The sequence below is a fragment of the Capra hircus genome, chromosome 2 (assembly GCF_001704415.2).
Source record: "Capra hircus breed San Clemente chromosome 2, ASM170441v1, whole genome shotgun sequence".
Taxonomy (NCBI): Eukaryota; Metazoa; Chordata; class Mammalia; order Artiodactyla; family Bovidae; genus Capra; species Capra hircus.
Window position 1 is genome coordinate 126,931,558 of NC_030809.1, and position 21,954 is coordinate 126,953,511.

General features: G+C 34.4%; 1 protein-coding gene across 1 annotated transcript; it reads right to left on the bottom strand.

Annotated features, from left to right (window-relative positions):
- Positions 1,457-21,285, bottom strand: ZSWIM2 (zinc finger SWIM-type containing 2). The gene is made up of 9 exons (XM_005675876.2): positions 21,121-21,285; positions 19,565-19,641; positions 18,163-18,203; positions 11,727-11,937; positions 9,982-10,233; positions 6,528-6,612; positions 5,756-5,868; positions 3,070-3,223; positions 1,457-2,266 (listed from the first exon to the last, which is right to left on the bottom strand). Exons 1-9 carry the CDS (start codon positions 21,283-21,285, stop codon positions 1,457-1,459), a joined length of 1,908 nt encoding a protein of 635 aa, XP_005675933.1.

A 21,954-nucleotide genomic window follows, 5' to 3' on the forward strand; every position in this document is an offset into this window, starting at 1 on the left:
TATTTCATTTTCTGTACATGAAAACTCCTTTAAGGACATAAAGTAGAAAATAAAACCACCATCTGGAAAATAATAGCAATGAAACAACTGACAAAGGATTAATTTCCAAAAGATACAAGCAGCTCATTCAACTTAATACCAGAAAAATAAACAACTCAATCAAAAAGTGGGCAAAAGACCTAAACAAACATTTCTCCAAAGAAGACACACAGATGGCTAATACACGAAAACATGCCAGAACTGTTCATTATTAGAGAACTGCAAATCAAAACTAGAGTGGGATCTCACTCATACCAGTTAGAATGGCAATCATCAAAAACCTTTTGAATAATAGATGCAGGAGAGGATGTGGAGTAAAGGAACCCTCTGCACTGATGCTGAAGCTGAAACTCCAGTACTTTGGCCACCTGATGTGAAGAACTGACTCATTGAAAAAGACCCTCATGCTGGCAAAGACTGAAGGCAGGAGGAGAAGGGGACAACAGAGAATGAGATGGTTGGATCCATCACTGATCTGATGGACATGAGTTTAAGCAGACTCTGGGAGTTGGTGGTGAACAGGGAGGCCAGGCGTGCTGCAGTCCATGGGGTCACAAAGGGTCAGACACGACTGAGTGACTGAATTGAACTGAACTGAACTGAGAAAGATGGTACTGATGAACCAATTTTTAGGGCAGATGTAGAGAACAGACTTATGGACAGAAGGTGGGGAGGAGAGGATGGGATGAGCAAAGAGAGTAGCATGGAAACATTTACATTACCATATGTAAAACAGATAGCCAGTGGGATTTGCCACATGACTCAGGGACCTCAACCTGGGCTCTGTGACAACAGAGGGGTGGGATGGATTGGGAAGTTGAGGGAGGTTCAAGAGGGAGGCTGATTCATATATACCTATGGCTGATTCATGTTGATGTTTGGCAGAAACCAACAGAATATTGTAAAGCAATTATCCTTTAATTAAAAATAAAGAAAAAAAGAAAACCACCATCTGGATTTTCCTAAAAGGTTGTGGTGATCATTAGTTCGCAAAATGTAAAAAATAACTAGAAAGAATCCCTGTATGTTACATGTCATCAAATGAAATGTTTGAAAACAGTAACTCAATGCAAGGAAAATCTATTTCCTTAATTAAAAATAATTAATTTAATCAATGTAAAGTCATAGGTAAAATTTCTAAAAATTATTTATAATTCAAAAGACCTTGAAACATACTTATCAATACTTTAAGTCTTATAAGAAATGAGGTCATTTCCTTAGGTTGTTATTCATAGACAATAGGCAAAATAAAAACAGAGAATTTTGTATATATATATATATATAGGTCATTATTCATAGACAAGTAGGCAAAATAATAGCAGAGAATTTTATATATTTTTTTATATAGCATTTATTATGTTTTATAAAAATTTTACATTTGATATTCAAATATTTTCTGATTTTAATAAATTAATTTTTATAAATGAACACCTTTCAATATTAAAGATAACTCAGGACTTTTTGTATTTAAAGGGTGAGATATAGGCCTTCTGGATAAATGACTACATTTTGGTCTAATCTTCCCCATACAATTATTATACCTGTTAGACAAACTAAGTTTTGTTGTACCCCAATTGACAATAAGATTTAAATCTGGAAGCAAAGTATTCGATCTCGTGTTGTCCTCTCTTACTTTATTACCAAGAATCTTCTTTGAATTGTGGTTAGTTCCTTTACAACTTTTGTTCATCTTCTGGCTTTGACGAGTATGGTGTTTTTTATTTATACATGGGTTTTTCATTTCAGTTGGATGTATTATGTTCTTGTGATCAATAGAAGGAAAAAGTGTTTGAGATGATGTTTTTCCAAAGGATCCAGTGGGTAAATCTTGGCAATAGCTGGAAAAATGTTGGTTAATTTTACATTCATAGATAGATTTTCTTGAATTTGAATTATCTAGTTTGATAGAATATAGATTGTCTATTGTTATATTCTGATAAGTATCATTTGGACTCTGAGGTGTATTCAATTTTTCAGAATTACGTTGAGGTAAGATAGGTAAAATTCCAGGTTTGTTTTGTTTTAAGACTAATCCAGTACCAGGAATAAAAAGTTCTGGTTCTTCCCTTTTTGGCAGATGAGTGATGTCTGTGTTTGAAACAGAATGATGTACATGTCCATTCACCGCTCTATCTTTCCAGATTAAAGGGTTATATATGACTTGTCCATCAATAGGGCATGAATTGCACTTGTGGAGTAACCAACTGTCAATACATTTCCTATGAAACTTAAAAAAAAGTTATGCTAATGAGAGATGCAATATCTTATTTATAATATATAGTATTCATATGAATTTTCCCATATCATTACTGTTACTTTTAAAACTTTCATAAAATTGGAAGGTAATACAATTTATCATGTTTTATGGAAATATTTTGAAGAAGTTCTCTTAAAAATGTAGTTGGTTATAGACTGATTGCTATTTTCCACATTAAAATGAAAAGCCCTCTATGGATACCATTTCACTGTTACTTTCTAATGAATATTATTAAATAACAAAAATGTCATAGCCAACTTGTGTTGAAAACTTATATGATGATGGTAAGACATAATATCATAAATCCTAAAAGTTAATTTATTAAAACAACTTTATCTCAGAAAAAACCTGGTTACCACCACATAGTGATTCAGCAGTATTAAGAGTTTGATTCCAGTGAGTCCATTTGAAATAATAGTAAACTATGTCAAATGAAGCATTTCTGTTTCATCTGAAGAATCATAAGTTAGTATAGGCTATAAGCTTTTTCTTTTTATCAGTAAACAAAGAGACAAAAGTATTTAACTTGAAGTGTCATTTTATGTTTCCTCAGTAATATATACAGAAATGAATCTTAATTCATAAGAATCCATTCTTGGGTGGCAGAGCCACCTTCTCAATAGTCTCTGCTCTAGCTTTTTACGCACACTGCTCAATCTGAACATCTCTGCTCATATCCAACTAAAAAAGTAAAAGAAGAGACTTTAATTGCCATTCCATTTGTGAAAACTGGCCCTACAGGGAAAGTCAGACTAAAATGCTGTGACTTCTACCTTGTGAGTGCACGGTAGCAGTCTCGTATGTTGGCCACGACGAAATGCCTTCAAACAAAGTCGACACTGGTATCCCGGAGCAAGCAGTTTACTCTTCTTTGTGATCAGAAAGAGAGGCAGTGACTTTACCACGTGTTTTGGTGTATAAATGTGGCTAAGTGAAAATAAGCAGAGAGATATGAATGGTCATATGTGATTATAGATCAGGAAGCAATCAATAGTACAGGTAATAACCTCCATATAAATAATGCAACTGAACCCAATACTTTTTAGAACTGAAGATAATAAGTCTCATGCATTATAAAGCTTAAAAATCTATCGTCTTGATCTTGAACAAGATGGATCCAATTTCAACATCAACTTCATAAAGAACAAAATGTAGTCATTTCAAACAAAAATACTAACTTGAAACTTTTTGAGTTGAGCTTTTTCACATCAATGAAACCAGAACAGAATTTTGATGAAAACTATATACTTTCATATATATGAGCTGAGCTAACACAAAGGCTGGTGTTTAGAAAAATACAACCCAATTCACTTTGTCATCTGGTAGGAAGTAAGGTGGATGGTAGGCCATAATAAATATTTCAGGCTACTATGATAAATTGGCAGGTCATAGACTATGAAGAAACTTATTTCACATGGGGCATATGCTTACTACTTCAGTATTGTGAGACTATGCAAATGTATTGTAAATATACCAATCCCATTTTTGTACCCAAAGTACCAGCAAACATAACTTAGATTATGCAATGTAAATTTGATGCCACTAGCAGCTGATAAAACAGATGAATATTTAAAAACAAAAGCTTGGTTTAAAGGTTAGATGCATTCTTGTTATTCAAAGGCTATTCAGTATAAAGTTAAAATATATTCTTAGAAAACTATACTTTTCATTACTCTATAGATACACTTCTCATTAACTCTGCAGATAAACTACAAAAATTGCCTTTACCAAGGTTACTTAATTATCAACTAAAAAAAAAATTGTGTGTTTCTATTATTTCAGGTTTTTAATCAGTTTTTTCATTTTGAAACTCTTTTATTTATTCCATTTTCTCTGCCTAGAATGTCCTTCTATCCCTGATGTTCTCTTGCCTACCTCCACAATATTTCTTAAACCATTAGTTATACAATTTATCATTCTAATAGGTTGAGGTGTGATATCCAGACAGGGCCAAGGAAAATGAAGATGGAGAGCCTTTGTATAGGCTCATTTCACACCCACAAAGCATTTTATAGTCCACAAGAGCTATGGTCTCTGAAGTGTGCGGAGCACCCACAGGGCACGGGCTAGGTATCTACTGTCTACTGGGTTGGACAGAATTCTATCAATTATCTGTCTATCTATATACATTATATATATATATGTAGGATAGAAATTGGAGAAGGTGATGGCACCCCACTCTAGTACTCTTGCCTGGAAAATCCCATGGACGAAGGAACCTGGTAGGCTGCAGTCCATAGGGTCGCGAAGAGTCGGACACGACTGAGCGACTTCACTTTCACTTTTCACTTTCATGCATTGGAGAAGGAAATGGCAACCCACTTCAGTGTTCCTGCCTGGAGAATCCCAAGGACGGGGAGCCTGGTGGGCTGCCGTCTATGGGGTCACACAGAGTCAGACACGACTGAAGCAACTTAGCAGCAGTAGCAGCAGGATAGAAATATATATACATAGGATAAAATTTTAAATATATATTATAATGAACAAGCACAAGTTTTGTTTGGTTAATTCATTGAAATTGTCTTTTAAAAAATATTTCAATTTTATCCCATTCTTTTAAAACGAACTTTGTTAATGTTTTATAGTGTACCTAATATAGTAATTATACACAGTAGGCTTAACTTTCTTTCATTAATAAGAAGTATGACAAAAAGTGTTCTCTAGTAAAGAGGCTGAGTCAGGGTTTTGAAATACAACCAATCCCTTCAACACTCTTCCATGGGGGTGGAGTAGAGGGGCAATGAGAAAAGAAAGACTTGCTAAGGATGACTTTGCAACCCCATGGACTGTAGCCGGCCAGGCTCCTCTGTTTATTGGATTTCTCAGTAAGAATACTGGAGTGGGTTGCCTTTTCCTTCTCCAGGGGATCTCCGCGACCCAGGGATTGAACCCATGTCTCCTGTATTGACAGGTGAATGCTTTACCACTGAGCCATCTGGGAAATTCCAGTGGCTGATTACTTCAAAGCAAATCTCATAGCTAACTGTATTTTTTCTTTATATTAACTCCTATCCATTTTAATTTTATATTTATTTTAATGATCATTACTAAGGAAACTACTGTAACTAATATATCCCTAATATAACCTTTGGTAGAATTAATATTAATAATATAATAGTAGACAGCAATTTTGAATATTTACTATATTAATTTCACATGCACAAAATTTCTATAAGACTGGTTTCTATAACTGTCCCCATTTTAAAGATAAAGAAAAATGTTGCAGGGAGCAGTGAAATAACTAGCCCAAAAGTTGTATAGCCAACCTGCGGCTGTATTAGGACTGGATTTAAGCATTCTGACTCCAGAGCTTTGCTCTTCACTTGAATACTATATCATCTAGTCCATAATAGTATTTCATAAATACATATTTATTGAATAGAGAAATGAATAAAACTTATCCAAACTGAAAAATTATTTAAATATACCCCCAAATACAAATTTCACTGAGAATCTTACTCTTGCTTTTCTTGAAAATGTGGCATCTTTTCCTCTATCTCATTTTTAATATCGACATATTTTACAGTTTCATCTGACCTTTTCCTCAGCGATCTCCATTTTTGATTTCTCTTCTGTAATACATAAAAAGTGAATGTTACTTGGTAATTTGTGGAAACTTTTTACCTTGTGCATTAAAATCAGTAGGATGCATATCAGTAAAATAATAATGTAACGACTCATCATTTTAAAATATAGCTTTTTAACACATTAAAGAAATTGCAAATTATTAGTCATTCTTATATACTGTTGGACAGCTACTCTAACATTACTTTTAAAGGTAAAATTTTAACCTATTAATCAATAATGGTAATTGTGGATGTTTTATCTTGTGTAGTAAGTTCAGCACCAGGAGACACTTACTTACTTGTTCAATTCAAGTGATGTAAGAAATTTTAAAACCATAAATCATCGTTAGTAATAAGTCATTTGGTGTGTTGAGATCTTTTATTTCAAAATGAATTTTCAAGCTTGATGGCCATTAATTTCTGTCCTTAAGATTTATATATGATATCATCACATATTTGTTATTGTGTTGAATTTTATAAATTACTGCTGTAAGAACCAATTGCCTAGAAAACCTTATGAAAAAGTTATCCAAAATATCATGGTCTTTGGTTTTTATTCAGACATAGTCAGCTCTGTTCCAGAGTGTTATCTATTCTTAGATTTTACTTAGGTTTACAATGGGACAAATACAAACACTATATGAAATTCAAGAAGGATACTGTACCTCACGAAACATAAATGAGTGAGAAAGATGGCAGCAGCTATCAAAACAATCCTGGCATAAGTGATATTCTATACATGTGGTACACCTAAAAACGCAAAACACCAAAACATACAGGAAAAAAAAATCCAGTTATTTTGATGGTTTTTGGTGAAAAACTCTGGTCAACATTTCCTGGGAACTATGCAGATAATGACAAGGCCCATCTTAAGTCTCACCTGTATTAGTTTCCTGTTGCTACTGTAACAACTTACAAATTTAGCAGCTTAAACAACACTTTATTATCTTACAGTTTTGTAGGTTGGAAGTTGGACATGGGTCTCAATGGGTTTCAAATTAAGGGCTCCACAAAAATTGCATTCCTTTTTGGAGGCTATAGGGGAGATCTGCTTTTCTGTCCTTTCTTTTAGAGGCTGCCCTCCTTCCTTAGCTTAGTGTGTCCCTTTCCTCCTCAAAGCAAGCAATGCAGCATCTCTCCGTGCTTTCCTTCCATAGTCACGTGTCCCTTTTGATTGTCTTCTTTGCCACCCTCTTCCACTTTTAAGAACCCCTGCGATTATACACTGAGCCCAGGCAGTGCAGGATCATCTCCTTGTTTCAAGATCAGATGATTAGCAGTCTGAATTTCACCAGACCTTAATTCTCCTACAACATGTAACCCAACATACAGGTTCTGCGCATGAAGATGTGGATATATTGGGGAGGGTATTATTTTGCCTAACACACACCCACCATGATGTCTTCCTGGAATCTTATCCTGAGTCTTTCTCTGAGTTCCTTAGGTCCAACAGCCTATTAGATATTCTATCATTTGATTACTCAGTGTTTTCCTACGATTTCATGAATGCTAGAGTTATACTTAGTAGAAAGTTTCTTGAAAATAGAAGTGTACTATTTTCCCTCTCTTCCCTCACAAATTGGAAAAACCTATATGTATAAAAAAATTTGCAATAAAAACTATGGATATGATAAAAATTTTCATTTTCTGTCAAATTCAATCTAAACATATGTTACTTACATAAAATTTTGGCACAAGCAGAGAATTCTAATTTACTTGCAGCAATATTCACCAAAAATAACATTTCAAGCAATATAATAATGTTATTTTCTTACTCAAGTTATCAAAGAATGAGAAGGTTATTTCCAAGAGAAATGTGGGAAAATATATCCTTCAGACATCTTAGAAACAGCAAGTATTAATTTATTCATTATTATTATTTATATACACAAGAAAGATTCTTAATAACATCTGAGCAATTTGCCTGGAAAATCCCATGGACGGAGGAGCCTGGAAGGCTGCAGTCCATGGGGTCGCTGAGGCTCGGCACAACTGAGGACTTCACTTTCACTTTTCACTTGCATGCATTGGAGAAGGAAATGGCAACCCACTCCAGTGTTCTTGCCTGGAAAATCCCAGGGACGGGGGAGCCTGGAGAATCCCAGGGACGGGGGAGCCTGGTGGGCTGCCGTCTATGGGGTCGCACAGCGTTGGACACAACTGAAGTGACTTACCATCAATGGTGTAATTTATTCAATACATCAGATTATGCTGGGCTAGAAAAAGCCAAGCATCTCTGTATTGATATATATATGATATTTTGGAAATTAAAAGATAATAAATATTAATAGCTATATTATGAACTTTAATGAAGAAAGAACTTAAAAGGTTTCTAGTTTATCTTATCTCTTATTCAAACCATTACTAAACTACTGGAAATAGTTCTTTCAGGCTAAGGGATTAAATCTTAGTATTTGAGGGAGTGGAATAGTGCATTCTTTAATTTGTAAAAGAAAATTGATATGGATATGAATAATTGTGAATCAAATGCACACAGAAGTTATTCTGAGAGTGTGGAACAGCAGGCAGGGAGCAGAACAGTGGAGAATGCCTGAATTGAGGGGTAGTAGGAAGAATCACCCATGGGGACAGAAAGTGCAGTCAGAGGGACAGAGAGAACAGTCATTAACAAAAACAAGATAATTTACCAAACCCATTCACACATTAACCATTTGAGGAACACATCACTATAAAGACTGAAATTTTTACAGTGACGTTCACCTGTCCTTATTCCCCACCCGAGCTATTTCTCCCAACTTACTTTTCCACGCGTTATCTTAGTCCCTTATTTTTCTTACTCACCCCTCCTGAAAAAATTCAGATTGCCCAAACAATGGGTGCTAGTGCCAAATATCAAGTCTTTCTTTTTTCTAGAATTTCTTTAACCAACATTCCAGAGACTGTCCGAACACTTCCTGCTAAACCTTATAAAAATTCTGCCCTTCTTCCTCAAGTGAAAAGGCTCCTTTGGAGCTTTCTCAGGCTAGCTATTTTCCAATAAAGACTTTTGCGAACAGTGCTCTAGCTGATTTGTTTTTCTGTGACACATTGAGAGAACAAAGTATTAGAACAGTTCCAAGAGGGAGGTATCATTCACTGTTGGGGTGATAAAAACAGGTCTATAGTTTTATGAGAGAGTTTTAAAAATTTATTAATTGGACTCATCATAATGTAACTCCAGGAAGACTGACTGCATTTTAGAAAATTTTTAACAAAGGTTGAAACAAGATATTTTCTTCTTCATACAGTTAACTTTTAAGATTTTAACTATTAAAGAACAATTTTCCAAGCATGGCAATTATTGTGGGACTTGTGGGAAAGTTTGAGGATTACTTAAAAAGTAATGACAATTTCTTTCTCTCCTAAGTATCTTGTTGTGGTGGTTTAAGATATAAAAGAAAACAAAACATGCATCATTGCAGTTTGGAGTTGAGGGGAAATTAACTTCAGTTGATCTAGTCAATATCCCTCTGGCTCAGTTCTAGAAGTTTTCGGCAATGACTTCATAGGCGGTTCAAAGAAAATACAGGGGATGAGAGGTCTCTCTAGCAGGGCTCTGAGCTTGCAAACTGATTTAAGCCAAATTATAAAGTGTCTGCCTGCAATGCGGGAGACCTGGGTTCGATCCCTGGGTTGGGAAGATCTCTTGGAGAAGGAAATGGCAACCCACTCCAGTATTCTTGCCTGGAGAATCTCATGGGCAGAGGAGCCTGGTGGGCTACAGTCCATGGGGTCGCAAAGAGTTGGACACGACTGAGCGACTTCACTTTCACTTTCATAAATCCTGTGTTCAGAGCTTCCAAGAAAGAATGCTAGTTCAGACTCACAATCTAGACCAGAATGCAAAGTTAATACTCTGCGTGAGTAAAGGAAATAAAACAACTGAAATTCCTGAGGTACAGGGCTGACATAGATTACTAGTCTGAAAATCCTGAATAAGCAGCCTAATCTTATATAAGGCAAACACAAAAACAAAACAAAACAAAACCCAACCCCCCAAACAAAACAAAAACAAAAAATAAAGGAAGAAAAGAAGTTTAAACGACCAATAGTCTAATGTTCAAAGTTTTCTAAATTAAAAAAAAAAGAGCACAAACTTATAATTTTACTGATACTTACTTATAACACTTCCCCTCAAGTGGAAATTGTTGACAGTTATTACAAGGAATTCCAAGATGCTTGTCTAATCGTTCTTTCTCAGATGCAGTCACAAGTTTGTTAGAGTTTTTGAATTCCTCTAAAATAAGATTTAATGGTCCAAAGTCTTTCCTACACAGAGGACATTTCAACATGGAAGAGTTCAATGCTACATCCTGATAATTAGCTAAGATCTTCATACATTTTATATGAACACTATTGCCACAGCCAAACCTGTTAGAAATAAAATCCATGTTTACCATTTGTATGCAGCAAAGTTTATTTACATAAATAAGTTTTCTGTGCTACCATTTTTATTTCCCATAAAAATAGATTCGGAACTGATCATTTATAGCTTGATTACAGACATAAACGGGGCTTCCCTGATGGCTCAGTGGTAAAGAATTCACCAGCAATTCAGGAGGCATGAGACACAAGTTTGATCTCTGGGTAAGGAAGATCCCCTGGAGGAGGAAATAGCAACCCTCTCCATCATTCTTGCCTAAAAAATCCCATGGACAGAGGAGTCTGGTGAGCTATAGTCCAGAGTCACGAGGGACTGGACACAACTGAGGAACTGAGCACACACACACACGTAAATACTATCTTATCTATCTAATCTAATCCATCATATTTAATTTAGTATATCAGAATTCCAGACAAAATGTTCCCCATTTCAATGAAATTGGCAGTAAAAGATTTTGCATCATTATGTTTTTCATTTTTAAATTGAGAATGAATACAGTCTTAGCAGAGGAAAATTACAATAATAATTATTATTTTTAAATAAAAATTGTTACTGAGAGCAGAGGTGTCACCTTATTTTCTAGAAATTACACTAACACGAATGTGGTAGCACCCAGTTAATATCTGCTGAGAGAAATATTATTTGGGGAAATAGTTAATAATTTCAAAATATGCAAAGGAAGCAGCTATGTGAAAAAATACAACGTGGATGAAAATTTTAGTAAATAACCAAGGAAAAAAAAGAGTTAAAAAGTTAAATACCAAGTGGTTGCTCAAATTTTCCAAGTCCAACTTTATAGTGCCTTTAAGAATAGTTGAGTACAAAACTCTTAATAAACATTTATGTATAAGTGGAATTTTGAATTATTTAGGTTTAAAGATAAAATTTAGAAAAGCTTAAGAAAATTTTTTATCATTTTAAACTAAAATAATCATTACTTTCAGAAAACTCTTTGTAACCACTCTAAGCAATGGCATTTGTTCATGCTAAGCCATTTCAGTCGTGTCCGAATCTTTGCGACCCCATGGACTTGTAGCCCACCAGGCTCTTCTGTCCATGGGATTCTCCAGGCAAGAATAATGGAGTGGGCTGCCACGTGTTCCTCCAGGGCATCTTTGGGGCCCAGGGATCAAACCTGCATCTCACATCTCCTGCATTAACAGGCGGCTTATAAGCCATGGCATTTGTTCATGTGTATAATACAAAAACATGAAAATTATCTACTGTAATAATTTAAAGTGAAAAGGGAAATAAAGTAGAATTTATTTTTTAATTTTCACCCTTTAAATGTAGCCGGAAATATTTAGAATAAGAACAGGACATCTTTAAACATATATGTTAGGAAATAAAAGGCCAATTAAATATGATTGCTTAAATATGTATTATTTTTCTATCAACATGTTTCATAACAATATATTATAAACACATTAAATTAGGATTTTTTCATAAGTTTGTAGAATCTAAGGAAAACTCACATCACCTGCAAAAGGTGACAGGAAGCTTTTTCTCTAAAAGTACTTCTTGACAAATAGAGCAGATATCATCTGAACTGATCTCTTTCTGTTTAATGTAACCATCTTCTTCAGTCTGTGGATTTTCATTGTTCATTTCTCGTTGGGGAGTTTGAACTCGATGTATTCCCTGAAGCAAATCGTTGATTTCTCTTTCCACAAGACCTAACTGCAAAGCAGCTAGTGATAAATTCCAAAGTATTAAAATTTGATGGCAAATTGAAGATACAGAAACAGCTTAAGCTGAAAGTTAGCATTTTTTATTCCAAATATCAGAAAGACAGACTTGGTTGAATTATTACACTGACATTTACTATTTTTTGTATTCCTTTCAGAGCCAAAAGGTCAGAAGAGGGTTATTTATAAAAAGAATGGAAGTTATCTCTTATTTTATTATTACTGTAAAAAGTTGGTACAAGCAGTACCTTATAAACATTTCAGATTAATTATATGACAGTGTTCATCCTTGGACTGGTACTGTAATCAACTCTTACATTTTTATCTCTTATTCAAAAACAAATACTTTATCAACATACAAGAGTATTAAAAGAATGGGTGCAAATTCAGAAAGGGGAAGAGATATTTGAGTAGTTAGTATAATTAATATTTGCTAGATGACTAAATTAGTAAGTAGATTATGAGAGAGCAAGACTCCATGGTGCCTATTTTCCTTTCTCAGTTTTACGCCCCTACAAGAGCATCTGGGTAGCCACATCCTTCACAGCTTTGGTCAGTATTCCTCGGGACAACCTATGAGGAACTGTATTATCTACACCCTGGGATGTGCAGTTTCTGAATTCTGTCCGACCTGGCGCTCTCAGGGCGTGTAGTTTTTGATCAAGGCATCCTAGCTTCCTTTTTCCTCTGGCCCATTCCCATGTTCTTTTCTCTTCCTCTCTCCTTAACACGCCATAATTAAAATGCCAGCTGTTATTGGCCCCCCCTGAGTTCTAGTCATTTTATACATTCTTTAATACATACAGATTAAAAATCACTTGCAAGATAACGAAAAACTTCATTTTCCCCTAAAAAAATTACTACTTACACACTAAAAATACTGAAAACATCACGGTTACATTTGACTATAGAGATCTCTGTTCCTTGTCTAAGGTGGGGTGGCAGGTGGAATGTGGGAGGTTATTATACTTTAATTAACCATTACTTTGGAGGATGAGGGCTATTTGTCACAGAGACAGAGCAACATCTGCTCCTTAAAAAAATGAGGAGGAAAATGAAGAACAAAAGATTTCTCCCCAGTAGCAGAAATATTGAATAATAAAATTTCGTAAGATGAGCTGGCTACAAAATATTCTCTGTGGTATAACACGAATCAGAGAATAAAAGGGAGAAACAAACTCTTCTGAAATTAATTTGGAAACATTAATGTAAGAGACTATGAAAGAATCCTCTTTAATAGAGAAGAGAAAGACAGTTAACCTTATCAGATATCACAATTTATTATAAATACAATAAAGTATATACAAAACTCATTAAAGAATAAAAATTATGAAACAAGGCTGAAAAGAAGCACTATTTATTAGCTGTTACTGAGATAACTATGTAAAAATATGGAGAAAATTAAATTAAGTAAAAAAAATACCAATCTCCAATTTATACCAACACAACTACACATGGATGCCATAAGGAAAAATAAAAATAAAACGAAAAAGTTAGCAGAAAAAAATCTCTAAAATACTATGGAAGGACAACTTTCAAAGTATCAAAACAATATACACAAAAAATAAAAATAAGATTAGTAACACACAAAAGCCCACATATATATAACAAAACAATAAAACCATATAAAAAAGAATTATGTCATTAGGAAAACATTTGCAAAGAGGGGTAAACCTTGTATTTAGGAAGAGCTTATAGTTTTACTCCAATAAATATAGCCAAAGTACTATTTACACATGTAGTACAAATAAGTCAATAGAAGATGTTCAATTTCATTAATATCAAAGAACAGTGGGTTAAAATCAAAATGAGTCGCAGATATAGAATGAAACCTAAATAAAAGGTAATAAATAAATAAGGCTATGTTTCATTTGCCCTATATTATATCAGGGCATTTTGGATTCTAAAGGTATGTCAGATGTATGAAATAATGAAAACTATTTTCTTAATTTACTGGGAATGAATAGATTACTATGAACTTTGTATCTTTTCTTACTTTGTGTGACTTAGTCTTTTTTTTTTCTAGTATTATAGAAATATCTCAGTTTTTCAAAATTTTCCATATATCTTTATTTACTTTGGAGACTTAAAATATGCTGTTAAATATATGTAGTATATTAAATATGACTAAAACATGAATCCAGTGTATCAGTTTCCAGCAGAAAACTGATATACTGCTGAAATCATAAATCAGCAAAAGCATTGCTATAAAGCTATACTTATGGGTGACAGACATAAAATATTAATACTTAAAAAAGGAAAAAACCCTCAAACTCACGGATATGGAGAACAGATTGGTGGTTGCCTGAAGGTGTGTAGGAGGGTGGCTAGGAGGTAAGAGAAATGGCTGAAGGTGGTCACAATGTGCAAACTTCCATTTGTAAAATAAATTAGTCATGGGAGCATAAAGCACAGCATGGTGACTGCAGTTAATAATACAGTTAATAGTACTGTGTTGCGTATTTGAAAGTTGCTAAGAGAAAAATCTTAAAAATATTCATCACAAGAAAAAAGTTATAATTGTGTGGTTTTGTGATCATTTTGCAATATACATATACAATGAATCATTATGTCATACACCTGAAATTTATATGTTTTATGTCAATTATATCTACATAACAGCAATAGTACTTTTACTCCAAGATCCAATTAATGAGACGTTAGGCTAAAGAAATAACTGAGAGAAGAAAAAGTTTCATATACAAGGAATATAACAGGAACAACTATACTCCAATAAAATTAATTAAAAAATCAATAGAAATGAGTCATGATAAAAAAGACTATAACAGGTATTTAGAAATAAACGCCAAACAGGAGAATGTTAAATAAATTATGACATATAATACTCTGAGTATATCATAATTCATTAAACATTCACTGACAACTTAGAGAGACTATATAGCATTGAAAGTGTTTATAAAATAACAGTGTGTGATAAAAGCAGAACACAGAATTCCCACATTTACATTTATTATCTGTATAAATACAAATTCAAAAAAGAAAATAGAAAATAAATATTCATTATATCTTTGTGGTTGGAATTAAAAATTTTTTCATTAAGCGTGGTTTTCATTTTATCCATAAATATTTAACTGAAAAAAGGAATAGATGGGATTTACTAGACATTGCATTTAGAAAAAACTCATTAGGCAATAAAGTTAGGTTTTGCTGGGAAATATTTGTGGGGTGATGGGAAAAATATTCAGTGTTCAAAAACTGGTATTTTTATGAAAAATTCCTATGTGACCATCTTTGTGCTCAGTTCACAAGTCGTGTCTGACTCTTTGTGACCAACCAGGCTCCTTTGTCCATGGGATTTTTTAGTCAAAGATACTGGAGTGGGTTGTCATTTCCTTCTTCAACCATCTTTGTAGGTCTTCAAAAATAAAAGCAAGTCTCAGGTTTCTGGAATGCAACACTAAGGCACAAATAATTGTTTCCAGATTTGTTTTAGGAAAGAATCTATGAATAATGTTCAAAATGTTTCTGCTTCATTATTAGTAACCTTCTTCTCTACATTTATATACTTTACATAATATTAATGAATAGCTGTTTCTAGCTTTCTTTGGATTACTTTAATTTTCATGCATGTTTGTTCTAGCTTTCATTTAAATGATACATTTCAACATTATTGAGACATACTTTCTTTGAATATTTATACACAAAGGATTTTCTCAATGTTGAATAGCTAAAACATATTTTAAATATTATATGAAATATTTTTAGTAGGACATATAATTTTTCAAAATTCATATATAGGATCAAATTTAAGCATTTACAAACTTTCCTACTACAGGGATACTTAATAATAAAAAGAATAAGACACGATTTCTGCCTTCAAGAATACAAAGGATAATATGATACAAAATATTAAAGTTATCCATATGAAATTACTATTTTCATAGATAAAAAATATTGGCAATTCATGTGATTCAATTTATTAAAAAATAACCTAGCAGAGCTCTCAACTAAAATGCAGTACAATAAATATTTGTTGAATATAATTGGGTAGAGTTGTACTGTGCAATTCAATAGCCATTGGTTACTGAGCACTTGAAATGTGGATAGTGTGACTGAAAAATTGAATTTTAAATGTTGTTTTATTTAAATTTAAATGGAAGGCTAATAATCTACAATTTTTGGAAATTTAGAAGTATGTTTACAACAATTTATGTGTTATCTGAATCTATTTTTCAACTTAATATTTTATGATATCTAAACGCAGATCAAGCTTTTCTAATGAAAATACACTCAACTCAGTGTCTGAGTTGAGATGTGTCTGAGTTGAGATGTACTGTAAGTGTAAAAGACATACTAGATTTTGAAGACAAAGGGAAAAACATCACACTATCTCATAATTTTTATATTGATCACATGCTGACATATTTTTATGTATTGGGTTAAAATAAAATATATTATTAAGACTAATTTTCCTATTTCTTTTTACTTTTTATAATATGGTTACTAGAAAATTATACATGTGCTTCACATTATATTTCTAATGGGCAGTGTAGTATAGAAGACGCTTGTGACATGATATGGAAAACAGTGTAGAGGATGTGAACATTTAACTGTAAGTAGCTAGAACAGAGAAATAGAGAAGAAAACAATATGCCTGTGTATGAAGGACTGGGAGAGGATGAAGTGAAGAGTAAGTGACATTTCAGAACCTTTTGTCTACAATGTGAAGGAGTCAGCAGCAAAGTGCAGGTGCTGGAAACAAGGAGGCTACTGAGAATAGTACTAAAGGCTGAAGAAGTTTGACCGAAAGTGAGAATGAGGAGAGGTGAGAGCACAGTTGAGAAGTAGGGACGATGTAACATAGACAGGATTTGTACCAGAGAAGAGGATGAGAAATGAAAAACCAAGGATGCCGCAGCGTCTAGCTTTGAGACTACAGAAAAGGGAAAGTCAGTCTGTGAGCTGGGGAATGCGACAGGGGAACACATATGGGGGAACGGAGTACTCGAAATGCCCGTGCGACCTCCAGAACTGCGCTGCTCAGAAGGCAGGTGGAAGCGCCGGCCTCCTGATGAGATGGAGAAATCACTGTTGCAGGGCTAACAAGGGGAGACAGGCAACGTGAGACATTTTAAAGAAAATATGTGGTGGCGGTGGTTTGGTTGCCAAGTGTGTCCAGCTCTTTTGCGGCTCCATGCACTGTAGTTCGCCAGGCTCCTCTGTCCATGCGATTTTTCCAGGCAAGAATACTGGAGTGGGTTGCCACTTCCTTCTCCAGGAAATGCAATTTCTGGGCCCATGGATCAAATCTATGTCTCCTGCTTGGCAGGTGGTCTCCTAAATTGCTGGCAGTTTCTTTTACTGCTGAGCCACCAGGGAATGTATATGTGGAGAGAAGAATATGAAGGAAAAATGACTGTGAAACACTAATATTAATTTATTGTCTATTAGAAAATATAAATGTCTACTGTTATTGTACTTATAAAATACTTTGAGGGGAATGAACTTGCCTAAATAGAATCTATACCCTGAATTGGAAAAAAAACTAATTATTACTTTAATTGTTATGAATATTATAGACATTAATAAATTTTAAAATGCTTTTGTAGTTCTTGGATGAATCTAGTATAGATTAAATAAATCTTTGCAGGAAACACTTTGATAATGATAGCATCTTTATTATAAAGTGTACAAATCTAATTAACTTGTAATGGAATTATTTTTCTTTCTCTTTTATTTTTGAGGATTCTAGAATTTATTTTTAAGTTGAAAATTATAAAAATTTTCATATGCCTGACTTTAAACTCGATTTACTGAGTTTACTGTCATTAGAGTTATTTTACTCTAAAAAATATACATTTTTGCATAAAAACTTGTCAGTAAATAATTTTAAAAGAAATTATGTATCATGTCAACTGTCTATTTCTGGGATCTGAACAATTTTTTATTTTTCTCACAATTGAAATAAAATTAGATAGAGACTACTGTGAATTCTTCCTTAGAATACATAAGGAAAGTCTACTGAAAATCTGGCAATTATTTCATCTCATTTATTATTAAGTGCTTTTAAATTTGAAATGTCATATAAAGTTACATTTTTTTGTTATACAGAAAAATGTTCCAATTGTCTTAAATGTAACAAACTGCATTACAGACAGCTGTCAGATCACCTAGAAAAATAACTGCCTAAATTTAGATATGTCTAAATAAAAAATTCTTAAATTTGTTAAATTTAAATTAGTAAACACACACACAAACACAACTTACATTCATGATTCCTTGGGAGCCTGAATTTTTTCAACAAGACCCTAATATCCAAAAGTAGAAAACCAAAATGAAACATTTATTTTTGACATAAGCTCAAAAGGTATTATTAATTTTAGAACAGGAATGGCATTACAGAATTTACATTGCTGAACACATTAGGTATAAATCTAAAATTCTCATCATTTTCTGTTACAAGACATTAAATTTATGTTTTAAAATAAGTGAAAAACATATTAAAAACATATGATCCATGGAAACAAAAGGCATATGCAATAAAGAGATTTGTCAGAGAGAATCCATATATTTCTTTATGACATAGAGTAGTTCACAAAGAAAGGTTAGTGAGGGAATCTAAGTATTCATAGCCCTCCTTTTAAACTGCCCTGGAAGCTTCCTTCAAGTAGGAAATGGCAGTCTACTCCAGTATTCTTGACTGGAGAATCTAATGGACAGAGGAGCCTGGTGGGCTACAGTGCATGGGGTCACAAATCGGATACAACTGAGCAACTTACACAAAAGCTTCCTACTTCTGGAAATGGAGGAATTTTCTAGATAATTCCTGTTTTCCTGTACATATCACTTTTAATGTATGACAGAAAAATACTTTCAAATATTATCAACTAAAATGGAATATGACTTAAAAAGTGGGAAGCATATTTTATATTATTACTTAAATATCTTAAATATACATTAGTATATTAAACACTTGGATTATATTTCCACTAAATTTATGGTTAATATACTTCAAAAAATGTTACATTACATAAAAATCAGAACAGAACACCCTTGTCCTAAGGAAACTGGCATAAAATAAAAACAGAAAAAATCTATTTTATGTAAAATAATAAAACCAAATTGCAAGCTTTGAAAGGTCCATAGGTGAAGGGAATGTTTTTTGTTTTTCATTTCTGGGATCCCCTACAAACAGGTTCTGACTCTAGCGGAAAAATTCTAGATTTGACATAGGTAATCTAAGAGTCCTACTTCAGTTTTGAAAATTCATAGTCAAATGCTTACTGAAAAGGATGTAATAAAATTTTTAAAAATCATAATGAACTATGTAATTATCATCACTGATGTGAATCAGGAGATTGTTTTATTGTTAGATTTCACCTTTGTACATAATAAAAATCTAAACATTGATTTTTTTCTTATTAAAAACAATAAAATTACAAACATGTAGAGGTGGTAGTATGTTTCTCAATTTAAATCTTACTTAATTTTTGGGTTGAAATAAAATACCTCGAACTATATTGACTATATTGACAAGTTATGATCATTTTACCTTTACATTTTCTCAACACCAAATTTCTTTACTCTTACGGAACTCAAACCATGAAAAAGGCAAAATATGTTATAAACCATGATTTTTTTTGTGGAAGATCATTACAACATCACTTACCAGCATATGTGCTTACAAAGTTCCCCTCCTTTCAGAAATGTGGAACAATTACAAACATGAGGATTTCCTAGAGAAACCTTCAAAAGAAAAACGCATACTTATAAAAAAAAAACCCGTCAATTTTTATAGAGTAAAATTAAGTTAATAACGGGATTAACAGAGATTTCAGCTCATAGTTTAGTTGACTCCAAAAGGCTAAGTACAGTCTACTTGCTGCTGCTAAAACGCTTCAGTCGTGTCCGATCTGAGCCACCCCGAGCGACCCCATAGACCGCAGCCCACGAGGCTTCCCAGTCCCTGGGATTCTCCAGGCAAGAACAATGGAGTGGGTTACCATTTCCTTCTCCAGTGCATGAAAGTGAAAAGTGAAAGTGAAGTCACTCAGTCCAGTCCGACTCTCACCGACCGCATGGACTGCAGCCCACCAGGCTCCTCCGTCCATGGGATTGTCCAGGCAAAAGTACTGGAGTGGGGTGCCATTGCCTTCTCCCACAGTCTACTTGGGACATCTTAATTCTTGACACCAGTCTAATTTTCCACTTCCATATTCTTTGCCTTGCTCAACAAATTGTATTGTCAGCTAAGACTTTTTAAAAGTCCTATGTTTAGGCAAGTGAAAAGAAATCTGATTTTAAAAGCTTGAAAGAAAAATCTATCAAATTTTAACTGGAAGGAATTTCTACTTTGCAGTGTAGCTAAAGACTGTTAGTAATTGAGTACTTCCCGGGTTTTTGTTTTGTGCATATATTTCAATTAGTGAGTGTATTTAATTTTACTTACTAAGTCTATACTGGCTTAAACTATTAAACGCCCTAAGTGTTGTAAGTGGGAAAAGGACGTCTGAGATAAGCATAGATTAGTAATCTGTACTCAGTACTTAAAATGCATGACAACTTAATAATTAAATTTATTATTAAAATTAATTTAAAATTAATTTAATTTAATTTAATAACATAAAATTAAAAGATTCCAGGTCAACTTCTGGGAGGTAGAGCTCGTGGCTGATTTTTGACTGATGAGAGCAGGATATGTGAAAATTAAATATCTGTAGTTTTCAGCAAAATTAAAAAGAATTTTTATTCATCAAGACCTTTCCAAGGAATCGCCATTTAAGCCACACTTTCAAAGTGTCTCGTTATAGCCTTCGAGAGACAAAAAAGTAAAGAAAATCCAATTTTATTTATCCAGCAAATATATACGGCTTGTATACAGATTGGTCGGTTTTCATTTCATCTGCGTTACAGGGCTAATGACTGCTAATGGATCCGAGAATTTACATAAAAGCAAACCATATACTCAAAGAAAACCTGCTGTGTTTCCAAGCCCGAAGATCAAGGGCCATCATCTTAGAAGAGCTGGATACGATTTCGAGCCTTAACCTCCAATAACGGAACTTTTCTAACAAATACTATTTTGCTCGGCAATGCGCACGTCTTTAAAGTCTGGAACACTCGCGGGTGAGGGTCCGCAGCGAGTAGCTACACACAAGGTGGGTCTGGGGGGAATGGGCGGGTCCGCCTGGCTAGAAGCCGAGACGAGTTGGGGGCGGTAGTTACTCGGAAATCCCTGTTTTCCGGTTCCTCCTCTCTCAGCAGAAAGGCGGTGGGGCCCATCTCTCGCAGAAGGTAGATGGTGCTGCTCAGCGCTTGGTCTTGTTGCCAGCTGAGGCGGTCGATCAAGTGTTTTCGCCTCTCAGAGGCTTTACAGCCCCCGCGAAGCATCTTGCCCCGGTTAGGGCGAAGGCAGCAGCAGTTCAGCCAGGCTGTAGGAGTCGCCAGCCGGTCTCCATGACAACCGCGTGCCGGTCGGTTGCATGGTGACGGTATTTAGGCTCCCCGGTATCCCGGCGTGCCTTGCGCTGAGGTGTCGCTTTGCGAGATTACACCCGCCTCCACTCCTTGGAGAAGAAAAGATTTTAACCGCGGAGTGTTTCTAATCTCCAACGCTGGCGGTCGAAGACATCACTGTCTAATCTCTCGCGTTCCTTCTGCTGGTTCCTCACAGGCGGGGCTCGTGAATTCTGTTAGGACAGCCGCACAACCCGGTTGCAGTTAGGTTTCTGGATGCTAACATTATCTTGTAATGATTCATTGTTTTTATCCGAAAGACGATCCACAAACATTTCCCGATTGCTCACTAGGTGCATAATCAGAATTAATCGCTGGAGGAAGATCAATGATGTGGAACACAGCATTCTAACCTGGAAGCTAGACCCTTTAAATAGGGATGTATGTGTTGGTGTGCTCAGCATGTTTATATTGAATGTTTGGGTAGGGATGGATGTTAGAGGGAGGGGTGGGTGCAGAATCCATTGCCTCCATGCCCTCTAAATTTACAAATACCTCTTTAAGGAATAAGGTATGTAGTGTTCATCGGATAGTTCAAATAGA

Coding starts and splice junctions, on each gene's coding strand:
- ZSWIM2 (XM_005675876.2), bottom strand. CDS start 21,285: ATGCTTCGCGGGGGCTGTAAAGCCTCTGAGAGGCGAAAACACTTGATC. Junction 18,204..19,564: donor CTTTGTAAGCACATATGCTG/GTAAGTGATGTT, acceptor TTTGGATATTAG/GGTCTTGTTGAAAAAATTCA. Junction 3,224..5,755: donor CATTTTCAAGAAAAGCAAGA/GTAAGATTCTCA, acceptor ATTTTCACTTAG/CCACATTTATACACCAAAAC.